Here is a 16057-nt window from a genome sequence, read left to right as displayed (position 1 = left end):
TAGCTTTTATGTATTTTTAGCTTCTTAGAAACTCTTAGATTTAGTAACTTGAAGTAGATGTTCTTGTGATGATGACTTCCAGATTTTAGGGATAATAATAGTTATTGAATTGGTTTTTATTAATGAGTTTAAGTCTTCCGCATTACTTTCTGTTGATATTATATTGAAATGTTAAGGTTTAGATTGGTTGGTTCGCTCACATAGGAGGGTAAGTGTGGGTGCCAGTCGCGGCCCGGATTTGGGTCGTGACAGATTCAAACTTTGGTTCTTCATGTTCCAATTAGGATGATGTTGATAAAATCCAAAAGGGTATACAAATTGAGTGTGTGTTAGTAATTTTTACCTCAAAAGATCCAATCTTTGATTTTTTACACTTTGTTCTTCTTTATTAACTTTTGCCTCAAGAATTCCTTAATGAGTTGTTGAAAAATTCATTAGGTTCAGACAGGGGCATATAGTAATATTATGAGGATTGAATTCTGAATTGAAAAGTTTAAAGATTTGTTCTTTAATAAGTGAGAATGGATAAATGGTAATGGGTTGAATAGGAAATAGTTTTTTAAAAAAACAATTGGATAATTGGGTCAATTTCGGAGATTCCGTCAAATGAGAGGTAATTTTAACTTTATTTTAACGAGGAGAGATAAATTTAACTTTATTTTAATGACGAGGGTAAAGTTAAACAAAACCAAAGTTGAGGGATATTTTTGACCTTTTTCCCTAAAAGAAATGTTAAAGAAACTTAAATAAAAATCTATAAATATGAAAATACGAAACTAAAATACGTTATAATATAAAAAGATGTTACTTAAATGGAGGACTAATAATGAAAAGGGTAAAAGAGATCTTTTACTAGGACAAAAGCGTGAAAAAGACTATTTTTTATACTGAAATGTGAGTTCAATTTTCAAATCAAAGTTGGAGGGATAAATGATTTTCATCCGTTTCATAATACTATTGTAGCGATCGTTTATTAATATATAAGAATAATACAAAATAGAGTACATTAATACTAGTAATACTTGCATAGTTATGCAAACATTATTTCTTATACATTGTTCGAATTGATGAATTAGAAATAGCAAATCTTGCATAATTTCAATTAAAAAATATATGTCTACAAATATACCCTTCACACTTTATTTAATTGTATTAAACATATACACTTCACACTTTATTTATTTGTACACTTTCTCTGCGTCAAAGTTCTTTGCAAAAATATCAGAAAGTTCTTTACTAAAACATCATTAGTAACTCCCTTTTTTTTTCAAAAATAATATTAATTAGTCATACTATTGCGTCAAAATATTTCTGTGAAAAATTGACAAATAATTTTATCAAATTTATAGTCATAATATTAAAAACTTTGATTAAATTATATTGAAATTGAATTTAATTGTTTTTAAAAAAAAGATACTTAAGAGTGAGGTCATAAAACCTATTAAGACACCAAAAAATTAAGAGACACCAAAAAGAAAATCAAAATAAAAACAAAAACTTACGACAACAAAGAAATAAAAAGGCTATAAAGACAAATTTATAATTATTTAATCAAATGCAAGTGTTAAAATTATGTATTACTAATACTTAGAATTTCTTGATATTACTAGTACACAAGTTAATACACAATAATGTATAACTAATGCTTGTATACATGACATGAAAAATGATACCTACTACATGCATTATATTTTCTAATACACTAGTGTATACGCTATGAGCGTGCATCTATGCTAAAGTGTATGATTTTTCTTTTAAAAAGTTCCTATCAACATTTTGTTTAGGGATTTTAGTTAATAAAACAGCCAATCTCAAGATAACTTAACAAGGAGGAAATATATTAATACTTGATTGACCTCATATTCCAGCTAACATTTAAATTTTAGACAAAACACTATTAAAAAAGAAGCAAAATATCATTTAATTTGTATATGTGATTTTCTTAATGCTGTATACAGATTACTACGGGTACACGCGCAAAGAGCATGCCTACCTACAGTTGTATCTGAAAGATCGATCAATCATAAAATTTATTTTCGTTTCAACTTCTCATTTGTATGGTGTGCATCTAACAGCACTAGCATATCATCAAACTTCTTTACAGCCTTGCATGTTTCTTACCTAAAGATAACAATAAAACAAGTTCATTTATTTTTTATCAAGACCAGTAAATCGAGTTTATGTAACCTTGACATAAACTTGAACAGCATATAGGGAATATAACCTTGATACTCACCGCTTTGTTTTATCAAGCACTTCGATATATTTTTTTGGGACACCATACTGTTCAACAAGGTATCTTGCAAGATCATCAATAACTCCTCCTTGAACCAAAACTTCTTCACCTTTCTTACCTAAAATAAAATTAAGAAGTTACATACCAATTGTATATCTCCCCCTTTAAAGTGAACATACTGACAGCAAAGTTCATATGCAAATATTTTTATAACAAATCAGAAAAACATACAGATACTCCAAAAGCACACAATATTTCACATCATTAAGTGATCGGATAATTATGCATCCAATCATAAATCAGTTTGAATCAACTATTATCTTACATGTGTTTCTAGCACTACACACTGGAAAATTTCAGCGGATGATAGAAATTGCTTTGGCATGTCTTTCACTTTACCCATGCATAGTATTAAACTCCACATCAGAAAAACTAGAGTATAAATTATTGAATTATCAAGCTCTATTTTCTGACGAATTGAAACTTGAGCGCTAAACTCCTTCAGAACAACCTATTCCCATAAGTTCACCATGGAAATAGCAAAGACTACAACACTAGGTTTATACACACTAACATATTAAAACAAAAAACTAAACACACATATTGATGCAACAAGACAAGTGTCATCCCTTTTTAACAGGAATGATTCCTATCCCTGCTAAATGATATCCTCTTCCGATGGTCTCAAATGAGACAGTACCATCTCCTTTCAACTATGACAACATACATGTAAGCGAGAAATTGAAAGACAGCACTTGAGCGAATATATAAGCATAGAAAGTTGTAATGGCTCATCGTCATCAAAAGAGTGACATTATGCATCTTTTAATAGTTTTCAAAAAGCCTCTATGCAATTGCAGATTTCTGTAGGTTCAAGGCTAAATCTGACCAGCTGAGCAGCAAATAAGCAATGCAAGCCACACCATGAGATTCATAAACTAATGAAGATAATTGTCACAAGTGCTATGAAGTATAAACCAACGGAGGTCAAAGAAGATATCATAAAGCACATCTGAGAGCCGCCATTCTAAAACCACTGAATAATCTAAAAAGAGGGTCATATACAGCTGCTAAGAATATAAAACAGACCTGGAAGTTCTGCCACAGTAGTGCTACAGGCACACTTCTTCTGCAACTCTGAAGCCAAAGTCTCTGCATCCAACAGAAATGACTCCATTCCAGAAAGTTTAGTCACTTTCTTGTTCCCTTGCCTCCGCTCTGTCATTATCTGGATTGGCTTCAAGGCTCCTTTGCGAACAACTGTATCGTTTCCTCTAGTCACACAATGATGTGCTTGCATCCTACCAATAAATGTTTGCCCCAAATCCTTCTTATGAATTTCAGTTGGATAAGTTGATCCCTTTTTTATGGCTCCCTTAAATAAAGCATCACATAGAGTTGCATCTAACGTCACAGTGGACTTATTCGATGGCTTGACAAGATTTTCTTTCTCAACATACTGGAACACTATTCCAGAGGTTTCAGATGCAGTGTAAAGTCTGCTAGTTTCAGCACCAACAGAAGCGAAAATGGGATTTACATGCACACTTGGTTTATAAATCTCAGAAACTTCCAGTGACTTCTGTACCCGTTCTTCAGAAGAAACATTATTTGTTGAAGGCCCGGTCTTGTCCACTTTTTTCTTTTCTGGCTTGTAGGACATGTAGTCTGGATGATTTCTATTAACATAGAACAGAATCACCTCTTTCTTATGTTTATCTTCTTTCACTGAGATCTGTACATGCCAATGGTAAGTTTGGAAAAACAATTAGATAATATGAAACACCATGCGAAGGTAAAATCAGAAACAATATGGATGCAAGAAGCATCAAACAACGAAATGGGGACACATTTTGCCATCAAGTCATGAAACAAATTTCTCACACACTTAACGACACTGAGAACTAGCTTTTGGGATGAAAATAATGAATATATAAGACCCTGACATGTGGCTTACAAGCAAGCAAACCTTCACAAGACATATGTCATATCAAAAAGCAAAATGCAGAAATAGCGCCAATAAGAAAGGTATGAAAGCAAATGCAAAATACACTATTCCATATTTTGGCAACGGTTGTGACATTGTTTGCCATAGAAAATTTTCAACAATCTCTTGCCAACTTTCTGTTGCCGCAGGACTATCTTCAATATTTTGCACCTGCCACCATCAAAGAGAAGATGAAAGTTCTTACTAACATCTTTCTTCACTCTCTCCCAAGTCCCAACTTCAGTGAGAAAAAAAGAGGATGGAAGTTTCTACAGATACTTATTCGTTCAGCAAAAGAACAGTCTCTACCTACTAATAACTCTCTGCATTTGATTTGAAGTTAAGCAGAAGTGCAGCTAACCATGAAGAGTGCTACTACACCAGTCATCAATGTCATGGAAAGTGGCAATATCAGTATCATCCTTAACTAAGCATGACGAGCAAAACATATACAACTATGTGCACACAAATATATGGCTACACCGCAAGAACAACTTGCTGCATCTCTTATGATGTGTAAATGTAACTGTCTATATGAATTCAACCAAATCATCCATGTAATGCAATAGCAACTTTTCAACTGTATGCAACAGTTTTGAAAAAAAATCAAAATTCCATCTTTCATATTAACTGTAGAAAGCTACCAATCCACCAGAGGCTTTAGCCTGTAGCCACTTGGACAATTTCTTGTGAGATGACTTCTTTATGTCGAGTGTTATGCCTGGAGGCCTGCAAGGTAGCACGTGACTTGACCTACACCAGCAAAATGAAGCCATTGGTAAGTATCTAAGGAACACAAGAAGTCGCAGATAATTACACAGAACATAAAGAGAACCTCAAGAAAGGAACTCAAGAAGAGGAAATACTAATTTATTAGGCCAGCTTCTGGTTTCTTCATGACAACAGCCATGAAGTGAACATTGCCTAGTGGATGTACTGGTAGCTTTTATACGCAGGTGCCTCGCAAATCCTAGTGGTGTTCTGTATGCTTTTTCGGCATTAGTTCTTCCTTCATTTCATTTTATCTGGGCACTATTTAGTGGGGCATGAAGCTCAAGAAAGAAAGGAGACTTTTGAAACTTGTGGTCTTACACATTCTATGACATTTTGAGGCTACAAAAACATGTCATTAAGGCTAAAATTGTAAGTTTCAAATTACTGTTTCCAAGTACAGAAAGTTGCAAGTTTTTTGGAACATACTAAAAAGAAGAAAGTGTTCCATAAAAGGGAACTAAGGGAGTAGTCAATGGAAGCCTTATGTAAAATGCCATTCACAAATTCTAATAGTGTTATCTCCATTTTTTCTGCACAAGCTCACTTCAATATAACATTACACATACTGTCCAATTGTCTAGTTTAATACGCCTAAAAAAATAACCATTTATCGTAGTGGTAGAAAAAAAAATCTGCATCAAACATGTAACTGTAACATTTTCCATTGACAAGGATACTGGAAATATTAGAAAGACTCTTTTGAAATTTAGATGCTGAAAAATCCGCAAAGTAAATACATTTAGTACCAAGTGGTGAAGAATAAAGTGCATTACCCTTAAGTTCACTGCCTGAAAACATAAATTCTCTTTTTTCTTTAATTTTATTACATGAAACCAAATTATTTTAGTATAAGATAGGTAGATTTCAATAAAAGTTTGGTAGCTATCGTACCAAAATGTACTTCCAGGGATGGGCAGGTCTTTCTCTTTAATTGTCGTATGTAATGCTTGTAGAAGGCACTTGTCCAGGAGTGCATCTACCTCTTCAACACACAAGGAATGTTGTCCCTCGGTATTTGATTCATCTGCATAAGTTTCTGCAACCTTCAACTCACTTAGATCAATAGTAAGCTGCAAAGTAATTTCATCTGCTCCGTCATTCTGTGTAGTAGAAGGCTGACCAACACTTGATGAAGCTGTATCAGCATCAATCGCTTCTCTCATGTCTTCATTGCTAATCATATTTCCTGGGTCAACTGAAGGATCAACTTCACTTGAATCAGATGCCCTACCACTCAAGGAAAGAGCAGGATCTTCAAACACGACGTCTTCCAGAAAACCAGCATTTGGTACATGACAATTTTCAGCAGATTCCCTGACCAAAATCCAGAAAAAGGTGACATCTACAAGTTGTACAGATTAAACTAACGTCATTAAATTTCTTAGTAGGCCTGGACATGGCATTAGTTGATATTTGAAAAAAAAAAGAGATTTATGAAGTTGATGTTGAAAAATGGTATTAGGAAGTTCATGTTGTATTTGGACACACAATTCACTTGAAAGAAGTTACACAAGTTTTGAAAAGCTCATTTAAAAACTCATTACATTCCATAACCAAACAATGTTCTGAAATTAAAAATTTATGTCCAAACAGCTCCTTAGTTCCTACCAAAGGGTGTCTCGATAGTAATGACATATTTTTAAGGCCTTTCCACGTAGACCAGCTTTTAAAGCTTCTGTACTACTCATGGTAGTTGTCCCCACCTGAGGAAAAAAATTAGCATAGTTCAAATTGAGTAGTCATCTAAATTAAGAGATAAAACCTTGAGGTGCCATAAGCTTACAGCTATTGCGGCAGGATTTCCAGGAACCTTCACTGCCCATGGCTCCCCAGAAGAAAATGAGGGGAACCCTTCAGTAGGTATACTGATACCAGGGAACATTAAATCTGCCCCTCCGAGCATAAAACGAGAAACTTCACCCCCTTTCAGCACAAAAGCAGGCAAAAGTTCTGGGACTCTCCACAGAGCATAAACTGTACTCACCACACAGAAGGGAGAAGAACAAAAATGAAAAGCACATCTAATTAAGGAAAATGGTAAGTTACAAAATTCTGTCTTGTCAAAGAAGCAATCAATCACAGTTACTGCATAGAAAACATGCCTAACAGGACCTTCCCACTTAAAATTTTTGAAAATGTCAAATCACCAGCTAGTTATTGTTAAAACTCCATAACTGGAGCTGTTCTAGAAGCTACTACTGAAGAAAGCTAACTGAAGAAGAGAGAACTAACTGTAATTTTATTTCTTCTGTTTTCACTGTTATATTGAGATAGTGAACTGCCCTATTTATAGACTTTGTTCACACATTAGGCATGTTCATCTTTACACATTAAATGGCTTACTTGCCCTCTAACTAACTTCTAACAGACTTGATGATAGTTAACTAACTCTTAATACATCAACTTGCATCTCTAGATTCAACACTCCTCCTCAAGCTGATGGCTTGAATATGTCTCTTAGTCCCAGCTTGCTTATCAAGTATTCATGTTGAACTCTTCCTGACCCCTTTGTGAGTATATCTGCTAGTTGTTCTGTTGTAGATACATGGTCTGTTCTAATTATGCCTTGACTGACTCTTTCTCTTACAAAATGGCAGTCGATATCTATGTGCTTGGTTCTCTCATGAAATATAGGATTAGCAGCAATTTGAATTGCAGCTTTGCTATCACATTTCAAGTCTATAGGTTGTTGAATATGAACTCCCAACTCTTTGAACGGCCCTGTCAACCATGTAAGTTCTGCAGTGCATGCAGCCATCCTCCTAAATTCTGCTTCTGCTGAACTTCTGGACACAGTTTCTTGCTTCTTGGCTTTCCATGAAACCATAGCTCCTCCAAACTTCACCAGATAACCTGTGACTGACCTCCTCGTTTCTAGACAAGCACCCCAATCTGAGTCACAGTAAGCTGATAGTTGATTGCTGTTCTTAGCAGGCATGAATAACCCCAAACCAGGTGTACCTTTGATGTATCTTACTACTCTAAGTGCAGCATCCATATGAGACTTCTTAGGGCAGTGCATATATTGGCTGAGAACTTGCACTACAAATGCTATATCAGGTCGGGTCATAGTTAGGTATAGTAACCTTCCCACTAGTCTCTGATACATAGCAGGATCTTTTAGTTCATCATCACCAGTTGCTGCCTCATGCTGTATAGCTTTGTCATATACCACAGATGTCAGTTTCAGATTGGTTTCAAGTGGAGTGTTGGCTGGCTTTGCTCCACTTAAGCCTGCTTCTGATATTAATTCTAAAGCATATTTTCTTTGACACAGTACTATTCCCTCATGTGACCTTGCAATTTCTATTCCCAGAAAAAACTTAAGTTCTCCAAGATCCTTCACTTTAAACATTTCTTGCATATCTTTTCTAACTTGATTTATCAGTTCCTGATTGTTCCCAGTAACTAGAAGATCATCCATATAGACAAGAATGTACACCAATTTCCCTTCTGTCTTTTTGTGAATAATGAATAATCATAATGGCTTTGAGTGAATCCCATCTGGACAAGAGCATCAGTCAATTTTTTATTCCATTGTCTTGGAGCTTGTTTTAGTCCGAACAGTGACTTGTGAAGTTTGCAGACCTTCTTAGACTCCCCCTGTCTAACAAACCCTTCAGGAATCTGCATATATACTTCCTCAATGAGATCACCATTGAGAAAGGCATTGTGAACATCCATCTGATAAATGCACCACTGATTGGAGGCTGCAAGAGCAATTAGAGACCTTACAGTGACCATTTTTTCCACAGGGGAGAAAGTTTCAGAATAATCCAACCCAGCCTGTTGACTGAACCCTTTTTCCACCAAACGTGCTTTATACCTTTCCACTTCCTCTGAGGCTTTATACTTCACCTTATAAATCCATTTACAACCAATAGGAGTTTTACCAGCTGGGAGGTCTACAATGGACCAAGTATTATTATCCTCAAGCGCAGCAATCTCAAGTTTCATAGCAAAAATCCAGGAGGGGTCTTGGACAGCTTGATTAAAAGAGGTAGGTTCTTGAATGGAAGAAAAAACTGATAGCGCATGTCGAAAAGATTGAGAGAGGTGAGAGTAGGACACATAGGAAGACAATGGATAAGAACAGGCGTTGGATAAAATGAAGTCATTCATCCAGGCAGGAGGATGTTTGGTTCTGACTGATTTTCGAAGTTCAACAGCAGGGTTAGGAACAAGTTCAAGTTCAGGTTCAGGTTCAGGTTCAGGTTGAGTAGCTTGGGAATTAGAAGATTGAGGAACCTCTAGAATAATTGACTGAATGTTGGCCTCAAGAATAGGAATATCCAGAACTAGAAATAGAGGAGTGTCAACTGACTTAACATTAGTGAAAGGGAAAACTGACTCTTGAAACACTACATTCATACTGGTGAAAAAAGTTCAGGAGTAGAGGTCATACAATTGATAGCCCTTCTGAGTTAAGGCATAGCCCATAAACATAGCAGGAATGGCTCTAGCAGCAAATTTGTCAGAGGATTTGGTAGTAGAGGCATAGGTGAGGCAGCCAAAGACTCTGATATGAGATAATGAGGGGGGTTGATGATATAAGAGTTCATAAGGAGACTGAAAATGTAGAAGTTTGGATGGAATTCTATTGAGAAGATAGACTGCAGTGGTGACACATTCTCCCCAGAACTGTAAGAGAAGGGAAGCTTGAAATCTGAGTGATCTAGCTATACCTAAAATGGTTCTATGTTTTCTTTCTACAACTCCATTTTGTTGTGAAGTGTAGACACAGGAACTTTGATGAACTATGCCAAGGTGAGACAACAAAGATTTAAACTCATGACTGAAAAATTCACAAGCCATTGTCTGTTCTCAACACTTCAACAGAAGTAGAGAATACATTGTTTATTTCTGTAAGAAACTTTCTGAGTACAACAATGTCTTCAGTTTTAGACTCTATTAGAAACAGCCAGGTAAACCTAGTAAAATCATCTACTACTGTGACAAAAAACCTCTTGCTATCATGAGTTGGAACTCTATAGGGACCCCAAATGTCACAATGTAACAATTCAAATGCAGACTTAGACCTAGAACAACTCAAAGAAAAAGGAAGTTTTGTGTGTTTTGCCAAAGGACATACAAGACATATATGACTTATAGATTTGAGATGTCTGAGACTTGCATGTTTCTTGATGACTTCTAGAGGTGCATGTCCCATTCTCTTATGCCAGAGAATGCTAGACTTTGATAAATGTTGAGCAGTGTTGACACTCTGGTTGTGTGAAAGTGAAGGTTGCGGTGTTTGAGAAATAGTGCTGCTCTGGAGAATGTATAATCCATGATCTTCCCTACCAATCCCCTTCACCATGCTAGTGGAGAGATCCTGGAAGATGCAGAAATTAGGAAAAAAAGATATTGAACACTGTAATTCCTTAGTTAGTTTGGAAACTGAGAGTAGATTAATATTAAAATCAGGTAGGACTAGAACATTGGATATAGGATGACTATTGAGGATACTTGAATTGCCTTTATGAGTTACAGAGACGACATTTCCAGTAGGTAGATAATCTTTGTTCTTCTCAGGGTTTAAAACAGCATGACAGTTATATAACAGCCCAAGGTCTGAGGTCATGTGATCAGATGCACCTGAGTCTACAATCCAGCTAGCATTTACATTAGTCAATGGTGAAGTATTCACAATACCTGCATTTGCCGTTTGAGTGGTGTCTGTCTCCTCATTACCTTTACCTAACATCAACAAATTTTTTGGTACTGCTTCTGAGTGAAATGAGGAGGGAGTGGTTGTTGCTATTGTTGTTGTGAGGTACTTGCATGAGATGAGCTTCCTGGACTGAAGCTAGGCTTAGAAAAATTCATATCATAATCCAGCTCTTCACAATTGATCACTTGCTAAGCAAACTGTCCTCCCACTTTCTTCTTAGACTTAGGCCAGTCTGGAGGGTATCCAATCAGCTTATAACAGTTCTCTTTTGTGTGCCCATTGTAACTGCAGAATTCACACACAAGTGTGTGTTTCCATGGTGGTCTGACAGTGTTGTTAGAGGGCTGTCTATTGAAGTAGTTACCACCAAAATTAGTGTGTCCAGAGTTTATGCTACCTCCACCATGACTGGCAGAGTAAATATTGCCTCCACCATGACTAGTACCTGCTCCATCATGACTAGTACTGCCTCCAATGACAACAGCTTTCCCATAGTTTCCTCTCAGATTAGAACCTCCTTTGTTACTAAAAAATACTGCTCCTTCTAACCCATCAGTGACTGACTTCACATGTGAGTTGGTTAATGCTCTTCGACTTTCATGATCATTGATCAAGGAATATGCTCTATTTAGTGTAGGAGTGGGAGTCATCATCAGTATTTGGCTCCTACACTGATTAAATGTCTCATTGAGTCCCGTTCGAAACCTTAAAAGTCTTTAGTACTCATGATGATGAGAGTAGCTTCTCGACTCAGGACAATGACATCCTGGACAGGGCATAATTGCATTGAACTCATCCCAAAGTGTTCTCATTCTCAAAAAGCAATCAGAAAGAGACATAGTCCTTTAGTAAGAATAACAATTTCTCTATGCAAGTAGATAACTCTAGCTGCATTTACAGTGTCAAACCTCTCCTTTAAGTCCAACCAAACTTTGTGAGCATTTGATGCATAAATGATACTACTTAACAGTTCCTTCTTAACAGCATTCATGATCCATGACAGGACTACTGCATTAACTTTCTCCCACTGTTCATGTAGTGATGCATCGAATTAATCTTTGGTGTACCGACCATTAACGAATCCTAATTTACTTTTTCCTAGTAAACCTAGAGTCATAGATCTACTCCACAGAGCATAGTTCTCAAATCCAATTAACTGCAGAGAGATTAGCGAACTACCTGGAGTGTCATTTGGATGAAGAAATAAGGGATGATTGTGATCGATATCCATTCTACCAGAACCAGTTGATCCGATTGGAGCTGAAGTTCCAGATCCTTCTTCTATCACCATTGATAAACTACTTCTAAGCTAGCTCTTCTCGATTCACTGAATTTTGTTGGATCGAAGTTCTGTCCTCGACCACAGTCTGAATCTCAGTGAGCTGATCGAAGCTCTGACACCATGTTAAAACTCCATAACTGAAGCTGTTCTAGAAGCTACTACTGAAGAAAGCTAACTGAAGAAGAGAGAAAACTAACTGTAATTTTATTTCATCTGTTTTCACTGTTATATTGAGATAGTGAACTGCCCTATTTATAGACTTTGTTCACACATTAGGCATGCTCATCTTTACACATTAAATGACTTATTTTCCCTCTAACTAACTTCTAACAGACTTGATGATAGTTAACTAACTCTTAATACATCAGCTTGCATCTCTCGATTCAACAGTTATAAGCAGCCAATATACTGCAAAAGGGAGAGTACCGAATCAATGCTTCATACAAAAAATCGAAGACACTCTCCCTTGGCAATAAAAGCAAACACAATACAGTCAATCAAAAAACTACAACTCAAACCAAACTGGTTAGATCTGCTATACTGCTAGTCCACTTTATTCCAGCTGATTTGATCCCAACAATAAAGTAAGATGTCTTCCAAGAGATAATAGGGTGTCTCAAAGTAAAGGCTCTCAAAATCTAACACTTACATAGAATAACATACAATGTTTCTAATACACCAAAATGACTCTCGGCAAACACCAGAATGAGTTTAAGTGCAACAACAATTGATCAAAACTAGTCGGCAAATCACTTATATGAATCATTTGCATCCATCTTATTGTGTTACTCCATCGGGGACGGAGTTTAAGCAAGAAATGCTTTTGAAACTAGTAGTCTAAAACATAGATCATCTCATTAAGGGGTTATTTGGTAGAGTGCATAAGAATAATACTGGATAGAATGTATTAGTAATGTTGGAATTAGTTTTTCTATGATATTTTCTTATCCACTATTTGATTTGGTGTATTAATGACAATTTTGCCTTTAGCCATGCTCATCCATTTAATAAACTAATAAAGACCTCAAATTGTTGTATTGGTAGTATCATAATTTGTTATACATTAGTTAAACACAACAGAGTTACACAGTTGTTGAATTAGACAAGGGAAGTAAAACTCAGAAAAAAATGGAGTATAAGACCATCATGTATATAGTGGTCCATATGGAAGGAGAGAAACAATAGGGGCTTTGAAAACAAGGCTAACCCTTTTGAGAAGGTCAATTGTTGTGTATGACAAACTTTAATTGTTGGTGTGAAGAAGGCATAGAATAGAATGCACAAATAATACTTTATGGGAAACATGTAATCAAGTACATGTTTATTGTTGTTTGAAATGATCCAACTCAATTTTTGGAGGTCTTCAGCATGTAGTTAATGTTGATGAATACAACTATACCATTATCAAGAAAAAGTTATATACCATATAATATTGAGTAGGTGTATAACTATAACTAATAAAGTAGGCTGGAAACGCTACCAAACAAAGGAGTAAAAAATTACCATGAGTACTGTTGAATCCCGTTGAAAAACTGACCTAAGCGACATGGAGAATCTGCTAGGGAATATAGGCTTTAACCATACCGTGTTTTGTGTGGGATCGTCTTTTTCTTTGTGTGTGTGGCTTTATTTTTTTATTTATTTATTTACTCATTCCATGTTTAATCCCGTTCCTATTTCCCATTTTTTGTTTCCTTAGATTTTAGATTTGTAGCTCCATGATTATATCCTCTACTTTAACAGCCTTTTATGCTTGAGTTTTCTTTTGCCATGTTTATCATATGTTACGTTTTGCAATTTACTTCATTGCATTAAATTAATTGCTCATATGCCAAATTCTTTCCCTCTATCCTTTATATGTTTAGTGTCAATAATGGTCTACTCCTGGCCGCCTTATGATCCAAGTCGGTACCGGCAAAGATCTCTTCATTCCTTGCAGTCGGGCCGTCTAGGAAGCAACCTTTATATAGAAAAACTGCATTTTCTATATTTATATATGTGTTTTATTTTTTGAAGAATTTATTTGTACTTTTTTTTTGCAAGTTCATTATTCATTTATTTTATGATAAGGAAAACCCGCAGTCGCTATCCTTGGGATGCGCACAAGATAGAAACTCTGCTCCTATGCAATAGCTCGCAAACCACACAGGAGAGGTACCCGCACCAGGCGACGAGCTCGACCCAGAAGGCAAACCCCTTGCTTTTGCTGGCAAAGGATTTCGAACTTTGAGACCTCCATTATGGAAGTCCCAAGCTCAACCGCGCCGGAATACTTCAAATAAACACCATAGAAGAGCTTGAAGTTTAGGATTATCCCCATTTGTTATCCCGATGCCCTAGTTTCATCTATGTTTTTATCATATTAAAGTTGTAACAGTTACATTTACCAATAAATAGTTTGTTTTTCTAACTCTAAACTCTAAAAATATCAATAAAGCTTGGATTAACTAACCCAAATCACTTAGTTATCAAGAGAAAAGAACAAAATCCACTAATAAATACAACAGGCAGTAGCTCTTAAGGTCTACTCTCATGCCTCAGAAAGTAGGCCATCTAAAGGATGAGAATTGATTGTAAAGTTATTGAACAGACCAAAAATAGTTGTAGAAAAGGTAAGATATAATGGTACCTGTAGGGAAAATATCACGACCTCGCCCATCTACGTCAAAGAACATGGGGCATTCGCCCTCCAATCCATAAACAAGTACCCGATTTGGATATTTCGAAACAGATAACTCTGCCTGTATGATCCCATCAATACACAAGGATAAAGTTAAAGTAACTCCACAGAGTACACTTTGTTAAGTGCAATTCAATCAAAACAAAAAGTTCAAAATGAGAAATAATGTAGAAGAAAAAAGGAGTACTTTGGGAGGAAGTATAACGTCGAGAAGAGCATCAGAGGCATTGGAGAAACGGTCTCTGATAGTGCGACGGAGCTTTTTCCGGTCGGCGCCAGAAAGTCGCTGGTGAGACTTGGCGTCCACTGCCTTCTTGAACATTTTTCTCCTGCTATTATGGCGGCGGAAGAGAGAAGAGAAGTTATATAGGGAGGCTGTAGAGTGGGATGGAGTAAGGCGGTGAGGTACGGATTATAGGAGGAGTCCTTTGCTTTTTCTCCAAGCCTTGCTTAATTGACCACCTGCTCTTTTGAGAAAATTATGGGAAAGGTGTCAAATAAGTATAGTTTTTTTTTTTTTTTTTATAAATTGATCATCAAATTCTCTTTAAAATGTAATTAATTAATGATGAGATTAAATTAATATTTTTAAAAAATTTTAATCAATATATATATATATATATATATATATATATATATATAAATGAGGAACTTCATTCCGCTCATGTGGCATGTCTTAATGATAAAAAAATTTAGGGCTTTTAAAATTATTTCTTACACAATAATATTATGTGTATATATATATTTTACTATTAATTACTTATTTAATGAGAATAACACCTTCTTTTAAGTTGAGGAATTCCAAAAGAATATCATATTGTCTTAAATGTAAAAAATTATTTTTATAATATTTTTTTTCTAATGTCCATTTTCTACCTATTATTTTATAGTTTATTTATTATACTTTTTTTTGTTTTTATTATCATTGATATACCTTCTATTTTTATTTATTTTTAAAAATAAAAAAAATTATATATATAATAAAGTTAAATAAAAAATCGGGCGATATGGCAAATCTCAATCTCAATGGTCACCATTCATATTTATCTTTTTTTAATTTTTTTTAAAAATTTATTATTTTTTTATATGCTAAGTTAAAAATCACTTAAAATTATATTTTTAGTTACACCTCCCTCATTAACTCTTCTTTATTTTTCATTAAAAAAATTAGTTTATGAAACTCAAAAGACTATCGTTAATCCTCTAATAACTCCCCCTAAAGAGCTATTCTACAAAATAAAAGGATCGTTATCTTTCTTGTGTTTAATTATCATGACTTCATTTAAGACTGGCCAACGAAACGGGACGTACCGGTACCGTTCCGGTTCGTCCCGGTTCGGTTGTCTACGGGACAGGACGGGATAGTCTGAACCGGTACACGAAACGGGACGGAACCGTGATTTCGTACCGGTGTACCGCTATCG

The 16057-nt window shown here is 35.5% G+C and overlaps 1 protein-coding gene across 2 annotated transcripts; it reads right to left on the bottom strand.

Moving 5' to 3' along the window:
- Positions 1 to 1897: 1897 nt before the first annotated feature.
- LOC101256449 (uncharacterized) lies at positions 1898 to 15132 on the bottom strand. Of its 2 annotated transcripts, XM_010314795.4 has the most exons (9): positions 14821 to 15132; positions 14583 to 14694; positions 6781 to 6971; positions 6606 to 6700; positions 5889 to 6311; positions 4868 to 4976; positions 3326 to 3971; positions 2237 to 2354; positions 1898 to 2121 (listed from the first exon to the last, which is right to left on the bottom strand). In XM_010314795.4, exons 1-9 carry the CDS (start codon positions 14953 to 14955, stop codon positions 2118 to 2120), a joined length of 1833 nt encoding a protein of 610 aa, XP_010313097.2. In that variant the 5' UTR covers positions 14956 to 15132; the 3' UTR covers positions 1898 to 2117. The 2 variants fall into 2 exon arrangements, with proteins under 2 accessions (XP_010313097.2, XP_010313098.2); XM_010314796.4 differs by lacking the exon at positions 1898 to 2121 and having other exon boundaries at positions 2129 to 2354.
- Between the last annotated feature and the right edge of the window lie 925 nt (positions 15133 to 16057).

The sequence above is a fragment of the Solanum lycopersicum genome, chromosome 11 (genome assembly GCF_036512215.1).
Source record: "Solanum lycopersicum chromosome 11, SLM_r2.1".
Classification (NCBI taxonomy): Eukaryota; Viridiplantae; Streptophyta; class Magnoliopsida; order Solanales; family Solanaceae; genus Solanum; species Solanum lycopersicum.
This window is presented reverse-complemented; position numbering and strand designations above follow the sequence as displayed.

Bases quoted from the DNA above. Each gene is read 5' to 3' on its own strand.
- LOC101256449 (XM_010314795.4), bottom strand. From the start codon at position 14,955: ATGTTCAAGAAGGCAGTGGACGCCAAGTCTCACCAGCGACTTTCTGGC. The intron at 6,701-6,780 runs GTAAGCTTATGG...TTTTTTCCTCAG, and splicing joins GAAATCCTGCCGCAATAGCT to GTGGGGACAACTACCATGAG. The intron at 6,312-6,605 runs GTAGGAACTAAG...GATTTTGGTCAG, and splicing joins TACTATCGAGACACCCTTTG to GGAATCTGCTGAAAATTGTC.